Consider the following 16,515-nt stretch of genomic DNA (forward strand, 5'->3'; position numbering starts at 1 on the left):
TATTTAACTTTCTGGAGGGTTTAGCATAACGCTACAGTACATTATACTAGCTTTACTACTAGCTAGTAGCTAGCGAAATCCTAACGACGTAAACAATGTTAATCTGAAACAGATAACCAGGCTTAATAGCCTAAATTTCAAACCTATACGTAATAGCATCCTCCATCCGATTTCAGAAAATATGTTTATATATTTAAATCTATTTCTGTAAAGAAACTCACCTTTGAAGTAGCTAATTTCCAGTTGAAATCCATGCGTTCAGTTGCAAACTTTTCTCTGAAATCCCAGTTTCAGAGATGCGTTGAAATGGGCATGCGCAAAGTCGTTGCTCAGGGGCAGACTGAGCAAACCTAGGTTTGCTAAGGAAGAATTGTAATATTCTGTGATGACTCATGTCTTTGGAAATACAACTTGAGAATCATTGTGTGAGAAATATTGTGTGATTGAAATTCATGTAGACTATGGCTAAATTACAAAAGTGTCAGAACTGAGAGCAATCCAGTGTGATCTCTTCATGATAAACCACTGCACTTGAGATCCGTTGTCCTGCGACCAAAGAGCGACTTAACGGCAACTTAACCCATGGTACCAAAATGAATGTATCCAACCGACCAAGGTACAATGTCGCGGCAACGTTGCCCACGGACCTAAAAATGACGTTACCAGCCGACCAAGGTACAACGTTGCCGCAACGTTGTCCATGGGACCAAAAAATTACGTAACCAGCCGACCAAGGTACAACGTTGCGGCAACGTTGCCCACGGACCTAAAAATGACCTAACCAGCCGACCAAGGGACGACGTCGTGGCAACGTTGCCCACAGGTCTAAAAATAACGTAACCAGCCGACCAAGGTACGACGTCGTAGCAACGTTGTCCATGGGACCAACTGGCAACATTCCCTTTATAACGTTGCCACAACATTGCCACGACGTTGCCAGAAGGTAACGTCGCGGGTTACCAACTGAGCACCTACTGGCAACGTTGCCGCAAAGTCATGTGTTAGCTGGGTAGTAGCTAGCGAAATCCTAACGTAAACAATGTTTATCTGAAACAGATAACCAGGCTTAATAGCCTAAATTTCAAACCTATACGTAATAGCATGTTCCATCCAATTTCAGAAAATATGTTTATATCTATCTATTTCTGTAAAGAAACTCACCTTTGAAGTATCTAATTTCCAGTTGAAATCCATGAGTTCAAGACATTTGAATCCCTGCAAACTCTTTGCTGAAATCCCAGTTTCAGGGATGCGTTGAAATGGGCATGCGTACAGTTGTTGCTCAGGGGCAGACTGAGGGGCAGCTAGGTTTGCTAAGAAAGAATTGTAATATTCTGTCTTTGTCTTGTCTTTGGAAATAAAACTTAAGAATCGCTTGCCTTTTGGTCACATTTAACAATTTTGTATTACAAAGTTATTGCAGCTCAAATTTGCATTGTGTGTCATACAGCTTTAGTGTGCTGGACAAAGAATGTTTGCTTAATCATGTTACACATCACACATTGATTGCTTTTGTACATGTAAATAATGAAATACTTATATTTTAATATAGGCATAAGGCTAAGAATATAAGAATTATATTCCAAATTCAGTCTTTTATTCCATAAAGCTATGTTCCTGCATATGAGAAAATTGATGACCATGCTGGGGCTGAGCTGCACATGAATTACGTACATTGTCTACATTTATACGTTCTGGGTGCAACATTTAATATTGTGTGATTGAAATTCATGTAGACTATGGCTAAATTACAAAAGTGTCAGAACTGAGAGCAATCCGGTGTGATCTCTTCATGATAATCCACTGCACTTGAGATCCGTTGTCCTGCGACCAAAGAGCGACTTAACGGCAACTTAACCCATGGTACCAAAATGAATGTATCCAACCGACCAAGGTACAATGTCGCGGCAACGTTGCCCACGGACCTAAAAATGACGTTACCAGCCGACCAAGGTACAACGTTGCCGCAACGTTGTCCATGGGACCAAAAAATTACGTAACCAGCCGACCAAGGTACAACGTTGCGGCAACGTAGCCCACGGACCTAAAAATGACCTAACCAGCCGACCAAGGGACGACGTCGTGGCAACGTTGCCCACAGGTCTAAAAATAACGTAACCAGCCGACCAAGGTACGACGTCGTAGCAACGTTGTCCATGGGACCAACTGGCAACATTCCCTTTATAACGTTGCCACAACGTTGCCACGACGTTGCCAGAAGGTAACGTCGCGGGTTACCAACTGAGCACCTACTGGCAACGTTGCCGCAAAGTCATGTGTTAGCTGGGTAGTAGCTAGCGAAATCCTAACGTAAACAATGTTTATCTGAAACAGATAACCAGGCTTAATAGCCTAAATTTCAAACCTATACATAATAGCATGTTCCATCCAATTTCAGAAAATATGTTTATATCTATCTATTTCTGTAAAGAAACTCACCTTTGAAGTATCTAATTTCCAGTTGAAATCCATGAGTTCAAGACATTTGAATCCCTGCAAACTCTTTGCTGAAATCCCAGTTTCAGGGATGCGTTGAAATGGGCATGCGTACAGTTGTTGCTCAGGGGCAGACTGAGGGGCAGCTAGGTTTGCTAAGAAAGAATTGTAATATTCTGTCTTTGTCTTGTCTTTGGAAATAAAACTTAAGAATCGCTTGCCTTTTGGTCACATTTAACAATTTTGTATTACAAAGTTATTGCAGCTCAAATTTGCATTGTGTGTCATACAGCTTTAGTGTGCTGGACAAAGAATGTTTGCTTAATCATGTTACACATTACACATTGATTGCTTTTGTACATGTAAATAATGAAATACTTATATTTTAATATAGGCATAAGGCTAAGAATATAAGAATTATATTCCAAATTCAGTCTTTTATTCCATAAAGCTATGTTCCTGCATATGAGAAAATTGATGACCATGCTGGGGCTGAGCTGCACATGAATTACACACATTGTCTACATTTATACGTGCTGGGTGCAACATTTAATATTGTGTGATTGAAATTAATGTAGACTATGGTTACATTACAAAAGTTTCAGAACTGAGAGCAGTCCAGTGTGATCTCTCCATGGATAAACCACTGCACTCGAGATCCGTTGTCCTGCGACCAAAGAGCGACTTAACGGCAACTTAACCCATGGTACCAAAATGAATGTATCCAGCCAAGGGACAACGTCACGGCAACGTTGTCCACAAGGACCAAAAAAACAATATCCAAGCGACCAAGGTACGACGTCGTGGCAACGTTGTCCATGGGACCAAAAAGTAATGTGACCAGCCGACCAAGGTACAACGTCGCGGCAACGTTGCCCACGGACCTAAAAATGACGTTACCAGGACCAAGGTACGACGTCGCGGCAACGTTGTCCATGGGACCAAAAAATAACATAACCAGCGGACCAAGGTACGACGTCGCGGCAACGTTGCCCACAGGTCAAAAAATAACTTAACCAGACGACCAAGGTACGACGTTGTGGCAACGTTGTCCATGGGGCAACTGGCAACATTCCCTTTATAACGTTGCTACGACGTTGCCACGGCGTTGCCAGAAGGTAACGTCGCGGGTTACCAACTGAGCACCTACTGGCAACGTTGCCGCAACGTCATGTGTTAGCTGGGTTCACTGCTCTAAAGTGTTTTTCAGCTCTTGAAAAGCATTTCCAATGCATTTCCAATATGTGTCATGCAACTTTTGGCTGAATTGTTTTCTTGTTGTTTTAACTGTTATAACATGTTTCTGTGGCTGTTTATACATGGCAAAGGTGTTTAGTGAAGGTATTGAGCCTTTAGATTCAGTTTTTGAGACTTTCCTTTTTTTGTTGCTTTAAAGTGCTTTTCAGCTCCTAAGTAGTGGTAAGTGATAAATTAGGCCCTACACTGGATAAAATAGCCCTACTTGTCTTCGTGTAATTTTGCAGCAGGTAGGCTAGCAAAAATATGTTTATGTTTGTCCGTTAGACAGAGACTTAGTTTGAACATGCCGCAGTGCTGTGTCCCGTGTTGTTTCAATAGATTGGAGTTTTAAACAACTATTGACATTCAACTGTCATTCTAGCGGGAGCGGGCTGCGGGACACATTTTTTCTGCCCAAATCAACAAAGCTGCCATATGATGGCACTTGTCTCTGCCGATTGCGCACTCGCATGTGCTGTACCTGACTGCCTGACCCTCATCAAAAACAGATACAGGTGGGTTAAAGAGTGAAACTAGAGTGATAAGAAGTCCTAGTGAATGCTTGATAAGTAGACTATAATACAGTAAATACAGTAAAACAAATAAATAAATGATAAATAATTAGGCTAAGTGACATTTTCGTTTGTCGTTGCATTTTATTCTTAACCAGTCGTTGTCTTGGGGCCCCAAGCCAGCTCGGCGCCCCAAGCAATTGCTTGTTTTGCTTGCCTTGTCGCAACGGACCTGTGCGTGTGTCGTAATTTATTTCCGGTACGGCGTACCGGGAAGTAATTTCTTACCGGTATGGCGTACCGGCCAGTACCGGCTTACTTTCACCCCTGACCCCACCCCTAAGAGGGCGTGTGCCCAACGAGCTGCAAGTCAGCCCTACCACAACTGCTCTAAAGTGTTTTTCAGCTGTTGAATAGCATTTCCAATGCATTTCCAATATATGTCATGTAACTTTTGTTAAAACATGTTTCTGTGGCTGTTTACACATGGTAAAGGGGTTTGTGAAGATGTTTAGCCATTAGATTCCGTTTTTCGAGACTTTCCTTTTTGGATTGCTCTAAAGTGCTTTTCAGCTCCTGAATAGCGTTTTCAATGAATTTACAAAGTTTGGCATGTAACTTCTGTCTGAATGGTTTTCTCGATGTTTTAAGTGTCATAACACGTTTCTGTGGCTGTTTATACATGGTAAAGGGGTTTTGTGAAGATGTTTAGCCATTAGATTGCGTTTTTGAGACTTTCCTTTTTTTATTGCTCTAAAGTGCTTTTCAGCTCCTGAATAGCGTTTTCAATGCGTTTACAAAGTTTGGCATGTAACTTCTGTCTGAATGGTTTTCTCGATGTTTTAAGTGTCATAACATGTTTCTGTGGCTGTTTATACATGGTAAAGGGGTTTTGTGAAGATGTTTAGCCATTAGATTCCGTTTTTGAGACTTTCCTTTTTTTATTGCTCTAAAATGCTTTTCAGCTCCTGGATAGCGTTTTCAATGCATTTACAAAGTTTGTCATGTAACGTCTGTCTGAATGGTTTTCTCGATGTTTTAAGTGTCATAACATGTTTCTGTGGCAGTTTACACATGGTAAAGGGGTTTTGTGAAGATTTTAAGCCATTAGATTCAGTTTTTGAGACTTTCCTTTTTTTATTGCTTTAAAGTGCTTTTCAGCTCCTGAATAGCGTTTTCAATGCATTTACAAAGTTTGGCATGTAATTTCTGTTTGAATGGTTTTCTCGATGTTTTAAGTGTTAAAACATGTTTCTGCGGCTGTTTATAAACCACAGAAACATGTTATGACACTTTAGTGGGAAAGGGGTTTTGTGAAGATGTTTAGCCATTAGATTCCGTTTTTGAGATTCTCCTTTTTTTATTGCTCTAAAGTGCTTTTCAGCTCCTGAATAGCGTTTTCAATGCATTTACAAAGTTTGGCATTTAACTTTTGTCTGAATGGTTTTCTCGATGTTTTAAGTGGCATAACATGTTTCTGTGGCTGTTTATACATGGTAAAGGGGTTTTGTGAAGATGTTTAGCCATTAGATTCCGTTTTTGAGACTTTCCATTTTGTATTGCTCTAAAGTGCTTTTCAGCTCCTGACTAGCTTTTTCAATGCATTTACAAAGTTTGGCATGTAACTTCTGTCTGACTGGGTTTCTCAATGTTTTATGTGTTATAACATGTTTCTGTGGCTGTTTATAAACCCCAGAAACATGTTATGACACCTAAATGGGAAAGGGTTTTGTGAAGATGTTTAGCCATTAGATTCCGTTTTTGAGACTTTCCTTTTTTTTACTGTTCTAAAGTGCTTTTCAGCCCCTGAATAGCGTTTTCAATGCATTTACAAAGTTTGGCATGTAATTTCTGTTTGAATGGTTTTCTTGATGTTTTAAGTGTCATAACATGTTTCTGGGGCTGCTTATACCTGGTACACTCAAAAAAATAATTCAAGGGACTTGTAAATGTAAGAGTTAAATAAAAGTATTCTTGTTTAAAAAAAATACTGACTTTCATCATGATGAGTAGCCTATTTGGTTTAACTGTATTAAAATTTATGAGTGAATCTCAAACAGCAATCTTTGTGTAAAATGTACATGTAGTAAGTAAGTTTATTTAATAAAAAGAAATGATGATTTGACTGACAGATTACAATGTTTGGATATTAGAAATTATTACTGTATGTTTCACCAACATTTTTAAGAATATACTATGAATAGCAATTATTTTTAAGAACTACAATTATTTGACAAATCAACTCAATATATTTGGAAACTACTTAACAACTTTAAAGAATGAGTAAACGGGTATGAAGCGACGTCATTTCCTAACGGTTCTGGCTCAGAGACAGACGACACGGAGACGTTGCTTGACGGGCACAGCTACTTGAAGGTCTGACTGGACTCCACCGCGACAAGACCAGAATTTTAAGTAAGCAACATTTAACACAATAATCGTTTTACATACATCTCAGTTACAGAAGCAACAACTGAGCATGAAATATCAGTCGACCAACATTACTGTGACGTCGAAGTCATTCTTTGGCAATGCTAATTTGACTTGTTAGCACACTTTAGCTAGCTAGCTAGCATGCTGAGTCTGCACGTGCTATGCGTTTTCTTCAGAAGGCTACAACTAAGCTTAAATTAAGCAGTTATATTACATACAGTTTAACATGAGACTCTAACTTGTATAACACTTTTGCACCTTGTCGGCCTATGTTAAGTTGGAGAAAGGTCTGAAAATAAAATATTTTTTATTGCTGAGGTCAATTCAGTTAACATTATAATATGTGAAGTGAAGCCTTAACAAATTGTCGAAAAATATTCAGGTATATGCAAAGGCTAATGTTTCTTTTTCTTTAACTTTTTTCAAAATCAGAGACCGGTTATTACCTCAAAGATTGGTCTCTTCGAAGTTCAAGCTGGGCTCTGCCCTAATTACCATGCCATGTTGATCTGTAAATCTCACTCAGGAGGAAATCATGCATTGAGGAGCAGTATTCATTACTTCATGACAATTCATGACTTGTGTGGAACGTTGTTCGTAAAGTTAATTGTCAGTTCAAGAGTTGTTATAATCCTTGCTAAATATATATTTTAAATACATTTCAGATGGAAAACGGCTGATCAAGAAAATGTGAGGTAAGTTACCATTAGTTTTTGCAAAAAAAAATTGGTGGGGGGGGAATTGTCTTTAGTCTATCAACTTTTATGCCAATAAAAGGTTTGTATCTCTTTTGTTTCAACATATGCTTAACTTAAGAGACGGGACAGGAATGTGTGAGAAAGAGGGGAGGACACCAACAAAGAACAGCAGACCATATTCATCTCAGGTCACAGTGGAAAGGACTGAGCCTCAGGACACTACACTAGCCACCGAGGCTCCCTGATTTGTATTAATCTTTAAGGTAACAGCTCATGGGGTGGCAGTGTAAGCTCTGTACATTTGTCGCATCATCAAAGGGGGGACTTATTAAACACTACCGACTGAAACACAGACATTTAGGTCATGGACATTTTCTTCCTTGTATTCATTTGAATTGTCTATGTTCTTTTAAAACTTGGGGCAGCTTACGTATACACTTGTGTAGAGCTCACAAATCAGTGGAAACTGAAAATCAGCAAGAGGTCAAAGCTTTTAAATGTAAAATTTGTGACTCATGTTTTCTGAATACAAAGGATTATTTTCAACACATTAACTCTCATCTGAAAAGACTAGAAACAATAGTGTGTGTGTTTGGTTGTGAGTTCAAAACTAACATATATGGGAGTTATTCTACACATAAAAGCCGAAAGCACCAATCCTACTTGTGTAAGGACTTAAAAGCTGATGTTATTGTAAAACTTCCGATTTCTACCAGTGTTCAACAGACAGACAGTTTGCATTACTGGAATCCGTTGATGATGTGGAGTTGGTTGCTACTGGAGATTTGGATTGTGAAACTGAAAGCGCATTTGTGAAAGTTATCGGTTCTCTCTTGCTTAAGTTAGAAAGCATTTATAATGTCTCTGGTAAATGTATAGATGACTTGGTGGAACAGCTTCAGTTTATCTGCACATCATCCTCTCAGTATATTCCCAATGTAGTGAGAGACGTTTTGACACAAAATAACTGCACCGTTGATGAAAAGGGTGTCAAGGATTTAGTTGAAAAATTGTGTCCTGCAATCCTCTAAGTACATCTCTTGGTTCTGATGGTCCTTTTTCTTTCAAAATATAAGAGGCAGAATTTTTTAAAAGACAACTTTCAAGTTATTGAGCCGGTTGAATATAGATTGGATCCATCTGACAACTTCACCTTTCAGTATGTACCTATTCTACAAACCTTACAGCTATTGATAAATAACAAAGACATAGCAAGTAGTATACTGACAAGACATTCAGGCACTCCATCAAAGTTTTCATCCTTTCACGATGGCAAATATTTTAAGTCAAATGACTTTCTTGCTGATGGAGAGCTAAGGATTTCACTTATACTTTACGTTGAAGTCTGTAATCCGCTTGGAACCTCGCGTAAAAAACAAAGTGACAGCGCTGTATTGGGTACTTGCAGATGTGCCATCAGAATTGAGATCACAATTAACATCAATTAATTTGGCACTCCTTTGTAAAGCTAATGATGTAAAAAAAATTGGCTACAAAACCGTTTTTGAGCCGCTGTTAAAAGATCTCATCACTCTAGAGGAAGAAGGCATTTTCTTTCCTACCATTGGTGCAAATATCAGAGGAACAGTTTTTTGTGTTGCAGCGGACAATCTTGGTGCTCATTCTTTAAGTGGCCTTGAAGAGAGCTTTAATGGGCATTACATATGTAGATTTTGTATCGGGGACCATTCAGACTATCAGCAAAAGGATGTGCATTCAGGGGTTTTTCCACCAAGGACAAAGGAGAACTATGCTTTACATCTTCAGTCTGTAAAGGAAAACCCTGCTCTGGTACATTGTTATGGTGTCAAGAAAGCTTGTACCTTAACAGAAAATTTGAAGCATTTCCATTTTGTAACAGGGTACCCTCTAGACGTGCTCCATGATCTATTTGAAGGAATAATTCCTTTGGAGTTGGCATTATGTCTTAAAGAGTTTATAAAAAAGCAATATTTCACCCTGTTTCAACTGAATGAGTCAATAACTCAGTTTCCATATAATTGGACAGACAAAACTGACCGACCCCAACCTATACCACAAAATGTATCTTCTCGAAAAACTATTGGTGGGAATGCACATGAGAATTGGACACTTCTGAGATTATTACCATTCATAATTGGTGTGAAGATACCATTCAATGAACCAGCATGGCAAGTTCTCATGACTTTAAAAGATATTACTGAACTTGTAGTATCCCCTCATACAGAGGAAAGCATTAGCTACCTGGATACTCTAATATCGGAACATCGTCATAGTGTTGGAAGTTTTTCCTGATCAAAAGTTAATTCCAAAGCACCATTTCTTGGAGCATTATCCTGCTATGATAAAATGCTTTGGTCCTTTGGTTTGTGTCTGGACTATGCGCTTTGAGGCTAAACATAGTTTTTTTTTAAGCGAGTTGTCAGATACTTAAACAGCTTCAGAAATGTACTGCTATCTCTCGCCTCAAAGCACCAAATGATGATGGCCTATTATTTACATGCTGATACTTTAAAACTTGCATTATGTGTGAGTAAAGTGACAAGTATTCCATTGGCATTGCTCCATGAGAAAATACAGGATAGTTTCAAAAAAGTGTATCCAACACACACCAAAGTGGAGTTGACCAACGTAGTGTCATATCATGGAACCAAATATGCAGTGGGGATGATTTTGCCCTATGGGTGTACAGGTGGTCTACCAGATTTTGTAGAGATCTCACAGATTGTGATTGTAGGCAGTGATCTCAATTTCATTGTTAAGTTACTTAATAGCTGGTATTGGGAACATTTTAGGGGATTTGCTTTGGAACACTCTGGAAAAGTGACCCTGCTGCAGATACAGCAACTTAGTGATACATATCCCTTGGCAGCATATTGTGTGGGAGGCAAACGCATGGTCACTTTAAAAAGACACATTAATGTCCAATATTAGGTGAAAAAGAGAAACGCCTAAGTGTCTTACTCCTACTCTGATTTTATTTTTTAATTTTGTTTGATTGTTGTGATTTATTTCATACAGATGGACCCTGTTGTTGTGAAGGTGATAATAGATCACCGTATTGAGAAGCTCACACTGCCCTCAGGGATGCCAGACACAGTGGATCAATTTCATGAGACTGTAAAGGACACATTCAAACTTGATGAGGAATTCACCCTGCATTACCTTGATGAAGAATTTGGTGATTACTTTACACTTCATTCTACGAAAGATGTTAAGCATAAGGGGACAATAAAAGTAGTAATTATTCCATCAGTAATACTTTCACTTTCAACTCCTGAGACTGAGAATGTGCCCAGTTGTTTCAACACCTCCTGTTTGAGTTCATCACAGCCATCTTGCAGTTCTGCAGATTACCAGTCGGATGGCACGTCAATGTCATTGCAGGACACTGTCATACTAAGCCCTCAGGGCATCATGGCCAAATGAAATTGTCATTCCACTTTTCTCAGTTGCGACAGAGGCAGTACTGAGGAATAGCAATGAAGACTTTGTGAAAGATGGCACAGTTCTCAACAACACCTGTGTCAGGTCTGAAATGGAAAAACTGGCTGATTACATGTACAGTCACACAGCCTATCCCACAGGCCTTCAGGTTGGACAGGTTGCAGAAGCCTTAGTCAAAAAACATCCATGTCTGACTGAACTTGGGAGCCGCAATGGTTGGATCGGATGGATGTACAGCCTAAAATACAAGATGGGAAATTACAGGTCAAAGCTTAGAAATCTTGGATTTCCTGAAGTTACATGCAACTCTCTCAAAAACAAACGGCCTGGTGAGAGGAAACCAGCACAAAATGTCAAAAAAGCACGGAAAGGAGAAGTGATTTATCTCCCACACTATCCTTCAGGAGACAGCACTGAACACCAAGAGCAACAGCGGCTACTTATTCTGTCTGAATGGAAGAAAATAGATAGCACGACCATTAAGGAGTTAATGGCCAGCACATTTGTGCATAGAAGACATGATGTTGTCAGTCTTCATTTGAGCATCAAAGAGGTCAAGGAGAGGTGGCCTGCTTTGTTTGACGTGTCACATGTGAGTAATTTGCATTTCTCTTACAGAGTATAACACAAACGCATATTGTCAGAAAATGTTCAAGTTGGTCATGCTTTTGTGTTTTCAATCCTCTAAGTAAAGCTCTTGGTCCTGATGGTCTCTTTTTTTCTAAATATAAGAGGGGAATTTAATGTAACTTCTGTGTTATTAAGCCAGTTAAATAATCACAATCTCCCTGTTGTTTTTTTTGTCTTTTTGTTAAAGGTCAACGCAGAGTTTCAACGAATCACCACCGTAAATCTTGAGGCAAAATTCATGTCAATGTTGGACCTTTACTCTCCTAAACTGCTTTCCATCTTCCAAGCCAAGAAAGGTGCTGCTGGAGAGAGACATCGTGCAGAAATGAATACTCTGCTCCAGGTATTTCAGTTTACTCCTGTTTAGCTGCTGCTTTCCCCCACCTGTTTGTAATTAAAGTGCTCGTTTGCTTTTGTCCTTTATTGTTATATATCTTTATTTGTGCATGCTATACGTTTACAAAGTGAAAAAGCTCAGTCTCCCCCCCAAACAGAGTTACCCTCTCCATCAGAAAACACCAGTCAGAAGCAGAGTATGAGGGTGTGTCATATTAGCAGCTAGCATACCTGCAAACTAGTCTCTTTTTGGCAGGCCATAATGTGCACTGAGCAAATAGTGTATCTTCTTGTCATTTAAGAATATATTTTCTCCTAAACAGAGCGGAACTTCCATTCAGAAAACCAGAGAAGTTGTCCTCCGTTGTCTCATCGATCACCTTGGTGAAGACGTGAGTGCCTTAATCAAGACGTTTGAGGTGAGTCCAATTTATGGATTTCAGGAGTCTCCTACAATAAATGTGTAATGTTGAAATTGGTGCTTCTGCTAATGCATCGGTGTATTTTTCTTTTACAATGTCTGCAGAATGTTGATACAGCTGTCGATGTGGAAGAAGAGCTGGCAGCACAGGTGATGGCTGTGTACCTGGTCCGGAATGAATGTGGACGGGTCGATGATGTTGGGATCGTCATTGAAGGTTCCACTGTACTCAGCCATCTTGGAGATCTCAGCAGAGCCTGTTGCTACCTGCTAGGACTGACGTATGCTTTGGATCTGAAATACCCCAAAACTCTTAAATACATTTTTGAGGTATTTCAAAAGATGCTTGTGGAAGTGGATTCCGGAAAGCTTTCAGCAAAGGTGCAAAGACTGAGAAACAGTATGGTCATGTAGTTGCTGAGGAAGCTGTTCAGATGAGAAAATGTGACTCATACCCAATTGAGCCATGTGTGGAATGTGATATATGACTGTTAATATTGAAGTTATGTACAGAAACCTGGACAATCTAAAGCTCCCTTTAATCAGATGATCTCGAGGTGTGGTCAGGCTCACAGTGTTGGAAAGATTTCAGTGTGTTTTGAGTCAACATTTTACACCTTGCATTGATAAGCCTTTTCTTTTTTTTCCCATGTATAAGCCATCAAGCATGATTTCAGTTTACAGGAAATTTCCCTACAAATGTCTTAAATGCATTTGAAGTTCAAAGTATCTTGAATTGTTAAAAATACAGAAGTCTTTAAAAAAGCTTGTCCAATACAGATGACAGAAAAGTTAGACTAAAGTAAATCATTTAGATTTTGCCAAAAAGTTGTCAAATAAAATGTCCATGTTTTGTGAGATCTTGGTCTTACTTAATATTTGTTGGGATTAACATTTATTGACATCAAGTAGAATACACCTATACAATAAATTGAGTAAAATAAAAAAGTCAGTACAACACATATTTTAAATAAATCATAGGCAAGTATTCAGTTATATCATACTAATGGTTTCAGTTGAATCTACTCACTTTCTTCTGTGCCTTCTGCTAATGTTTTCTATATGGTTGACAAAGTCTTTCAATTACATGTACTTACTTATATTTGGTAATTATACCAAATCAATTCATTCCAAAATGATTACTAATATTACTCAACTATACTCATCATTTATAGTTTGTTCTGCCTAATTTGCAAGCTTTGTAATCTACTCAATATTTTTGAGTGTAAAAGTGTTACACAAATTGAATTAAGTAATGTGCTTTATTTGTTTTTAGAGTGTAAAGGGGTTTTGTGAAGATGTTTAGCCATTAGATTGCGTTTTTGAGACTTTCCTTTTTGTATTGCTCTAAAGTGCTTTTCAGCTCCTGAATAGCGTTTTCAATGCATTTACAAAGTTTGGCATTTAACTTCTGTCTGAATGGTTTTCTCGATGTGTTAAGTGTCATAACATGTTTCTGTGGCTGTTTGTACATGGGAAAGGGGTTTTGTGAAGATGTTTAGCCATTAGATTGCGTTTTTGAGACTTTCCTTTTTGTATTGCTCTAAAGTGCTTTTCAGCTCCTGAATAGAGTTTTCAATGCATTTACAAAGTTTGGCATGTAACTTCTGTCTGAATGGTTTTCTCGATGTTTCAAGTGTCATAACATGTTTCTGTGGCTGTTTATTTACAAAGTTTGGCATGTAACTTCTGTTTGAATGGTTTTCTCGATGTTTTAAGTGTTATAACATATCTTTGTGGCTGTTTATACCTGGTAAAGGGGTTTTGTGAAGATGTTTAGCCATTAGATTGCGTTTTTGAGACTTTCCTTTTTGTATTGCTCTAAAGTGCTTTTCAGCTCCTGAATAGCGTTTTCAATGCATTTACAAAGTTTGGCATGTAACTTCTGTCTGAATGGTTTTCTCGATGTTTCAAGTGTCATAACATCTTTCTGTGGCTGTTTATTTAAAAGTTTGGCATGTAACTTCTGTTTGAATGGTTTTCTCGATGTTTTAAGTGTTATAACATATCTTTGTGGCTGTTTATACCTGGTAAAGGGGTTTTGTGAAGATGTTTAGCCACTAGATTCTGTTTTTGAGACTTTCCTTTTTGTATTGCTCTAAAGTGCTTTTCAGCTCCTGAATAGAGTTTTCAATGCATTTACAAAGTTTGGCATGTAACTTCTGTCTGAATGTTTTTCTCGATGTTTTAAGTGTCTTAACATGTTTCTGTGGCTGTCTGTACATAGTACAGGTGTTTTGTGAAGATGTTTAGCCATTAGATTGCGTTTTTGAGACTTTCCTTTTTGTATTGCTCTAAAGTGCTTTTCAGCTCCTGAATAGCGTTTTCAATGCATTTACAAAGTTTGGCATGTAACTTCTGTCTGAATGGTTTTCTAGATGTTTTAAGTGTCATAACATGTTTCTGTGGCTGTTTGTACATGGTACAGGGGTTTTGTGAAGATGTTTAGCCATTAGATTGCGTTTTTGAGACTTTCCTTTTGTATTGCTCTAAAGTGCTTTTCAGCTCCTGAATAGCGTTTTCAATACATTTACAAAGTTTGGCATGTAACTTCTGTCTGAATGGTTTTTTCGATGTTTTAAGTGTCATAACATGATTCTGTGGCTGTTCGTACATTGTACAGGGGTTTTGTGAAGATGTTTAGCCATTAGATTGCGTTTTTGAGACTTTCCTTTTTGTATTGCTCTAAAGTGCTTTTCAGCTCCTGAATAGCGTTTTCAATGCATTTACAAAGTTTGGCATGTAACTTCTGTCTGAATGGTTTTCTAGATGTTTTAAGTGTCATAACATGTTTTTGTGGCTGTTTGTACATGGTACAGGGGTTTTGTGAAGATGTTTAGCCATTAGATTGCATTTTTGAGACTTTCTTTTTTGTATTGCTCTAAAATGCTTTTCAGCTCCTGAATAGGGTTTTCAATGCATTTACAAGGTTTGGCATGTAACTTCTGTCTGAATGGTTTTCTCGATGTTTTAAGTGTCATAACATGTTTCTGTGGCTGTTAATACATTGGAAAGGGGTTTTGTGAAGATGTTTAGCCATTAGATTGCGTTTTTGAGACTTTCCTTTTTGTATTGCTCTAAAGTGCTTTTCAGCTCCTGAATAGCGTTTTCAATGCATTGGCAAAGTTTGGCATGTAACTTCTGTCTGAATGGTTTTCTCGATGTTTTTAGTGTTATAATATGTTTCTGTGGCTGTTTGTACATAGTACAGGTGTTTTTGTGAAGATGTTTAGCCATTAGATTCTGTTTTTGAGACTTTCCTTTTTGTATTGCTCTAAAGTGCTTTTCAGCTCCTGAATAGAGTTTTCAATGCATTTACAAAGTTTGGCATGTACTTCTGTCTGAATGGTTTTTTCGATGTTTCAAGTGTCATAACATGTTTCTGTGGCTGTTCGTACATGGTACAGGGGTTTTGTGAAGATGTTTAGCCATTAGATTGCGTTTTTGAGACTTTCCTTTTTGTATTGCTCTAAAGTGCTTTTCAGCTCCTGAATAGAGTTTTCAATGCATTGACAAAGTTTGGCATGTAACTTCTGTCTGAATGGTTATCTTGATGTTTTAAGTGTCTTAACATGTTTCTGTGGCTGTTTGTACATGGTACAGGGGTTTTGTGAAGATGTTTAGCCATTAGATTGCGTTTTTGAGACTTTCCTTTTTGTATTGCTCTAAAGTGCTTTTCAGCTCCTGAATAGCGTTTTCAATGCATTTACAAAGTTTGGCATGTAACTTCTGTTTGAATTGTTTTTTCGATGTTTCAAGTGTCATAACATGTTTCTGTGGCTGTTCGTACATGGTACAGGGGTTTTGTGAAGATGTTTAGCCATTAGATTGCGTTTTTGAGACTTTCCTTTTTGTATTGCTCTAAAGTGCTTTTCAGCTCCTGAATAGCGTTTTCAATGCATTTACAAAGTTTGGCATGTAACTTCTGTCTGAATGGTTTTCTAGATGTTTTAAGTGTCATAACATGTTTTTGTGGCTGTTTGTACATGGTACAGGGGTTTTGTGAAGATGTTTAGCCATTAGATTGCATTTTTGAGACTTTCTTTTTTGTATTGCTCTAAAGTGCTTTTCAGCTCCTGAATAGGGTTTTCAATGCATTTACAAGGTTTGGCATGTAACTTCTGTCTGAATAGTTTTCTCGATGTTTTAAGTGTCATAACATGTTTCTGTGGCTGTTAATACATTGGAAAGGGGTTTTGTGAAGATGTTTAGCCATTAGATTGCGTTTTTGAGACTTTCCTTTTTGTATTGCTCTAAAGTGCTTTTCAGCTCCTGAATAGCGTTTTCAATGCATTTACAAAGTTTGGCATGTAACTTCTGTTTGAATTGTTTTTTCGATGTTTCAAGTGTCATAACATGTTTCTGTGGCTGTTCGTACATGGTA

The 16,515-nt window shown here is 38.2% G+C and overlaps 1 protein-coding gene across 1 annotated transcript; it reads left to right on the top strand.

The window, feature by feature from the left end:
- The first annotated feature begins 1,723 nt into the window (after positions 1 to 1,723).
- On the top strand, positions 1,724 to 13,672 carry LOC146238034 (uncharacterized). Its single transcript, XM_084684982.1, has 7 exons — positions 1,724 to 6,602; positions 7,286 to 7,315; positions 7,437 to 7,581; positions 10,319 to 11,336; positions 11,562 to 11,717; positions 12,034 to 12,129; positions 12,237 to 13,672. Exons 4-7 carry the CDS (start codon positions 10,836 to 10,838, stop codon positions 12,543 to 12,545), a joined length of 1,062 nt encoding a protein of 353 aa, XP_084541108.1. The 5' UTR covers positions 1,724 to 6,602; positions 7,286 to 7,315; positions 7,437 to 7,581; positions 10,319 to 10,835; the 3' UTR covers positions 12,546 to 13,672.
- The last annotated feature ends 2,843 nt before the right edge of the window (positions 13,673 to 16,515 follow it).

Source organism: Hypomesus nipponensis, chromosome 21 (assembly GCF_054491055.1).
Source record: "Hypomesus nipponensis isolate SF chromosome 21, ASM5449105v1, whole genome shotgun sequence".
Lineage (NCBI taxonomy): Eukaryota > Metazoa > Chordata > Actinopteri > Osmeriformes > Osmeridae > Hypomesus > Hypomesus nipponensis.

What these genes read in the sequence shown, in the direction of transcription:
- LOC146238034 (XM_084684982.1), top strand. Translation starts at nt 10,836, where the DNA reads ATGGAAAAACTGGCTGATTACATGTACAGTCACACAGCCTATCCCACA. An exon ending in CTTTGTTTGACGTGTCACAT is followed by an intron (nt 11,337 to 11,561) that starts GTGAGTAATTTG and finishes TTTTTGTTAAAG; the next exon opens with GTCAACGCAGAGTTTCAACG. An exon ending in AAATGAATACTCTGCTCCAG is followed by an intron (nt 11,718 to 12,033) that starts GTATTTCAGTTT and finishes TCTCCTAAACAG; the next exon opens with AGCGGAACTTCCATTCAGAA.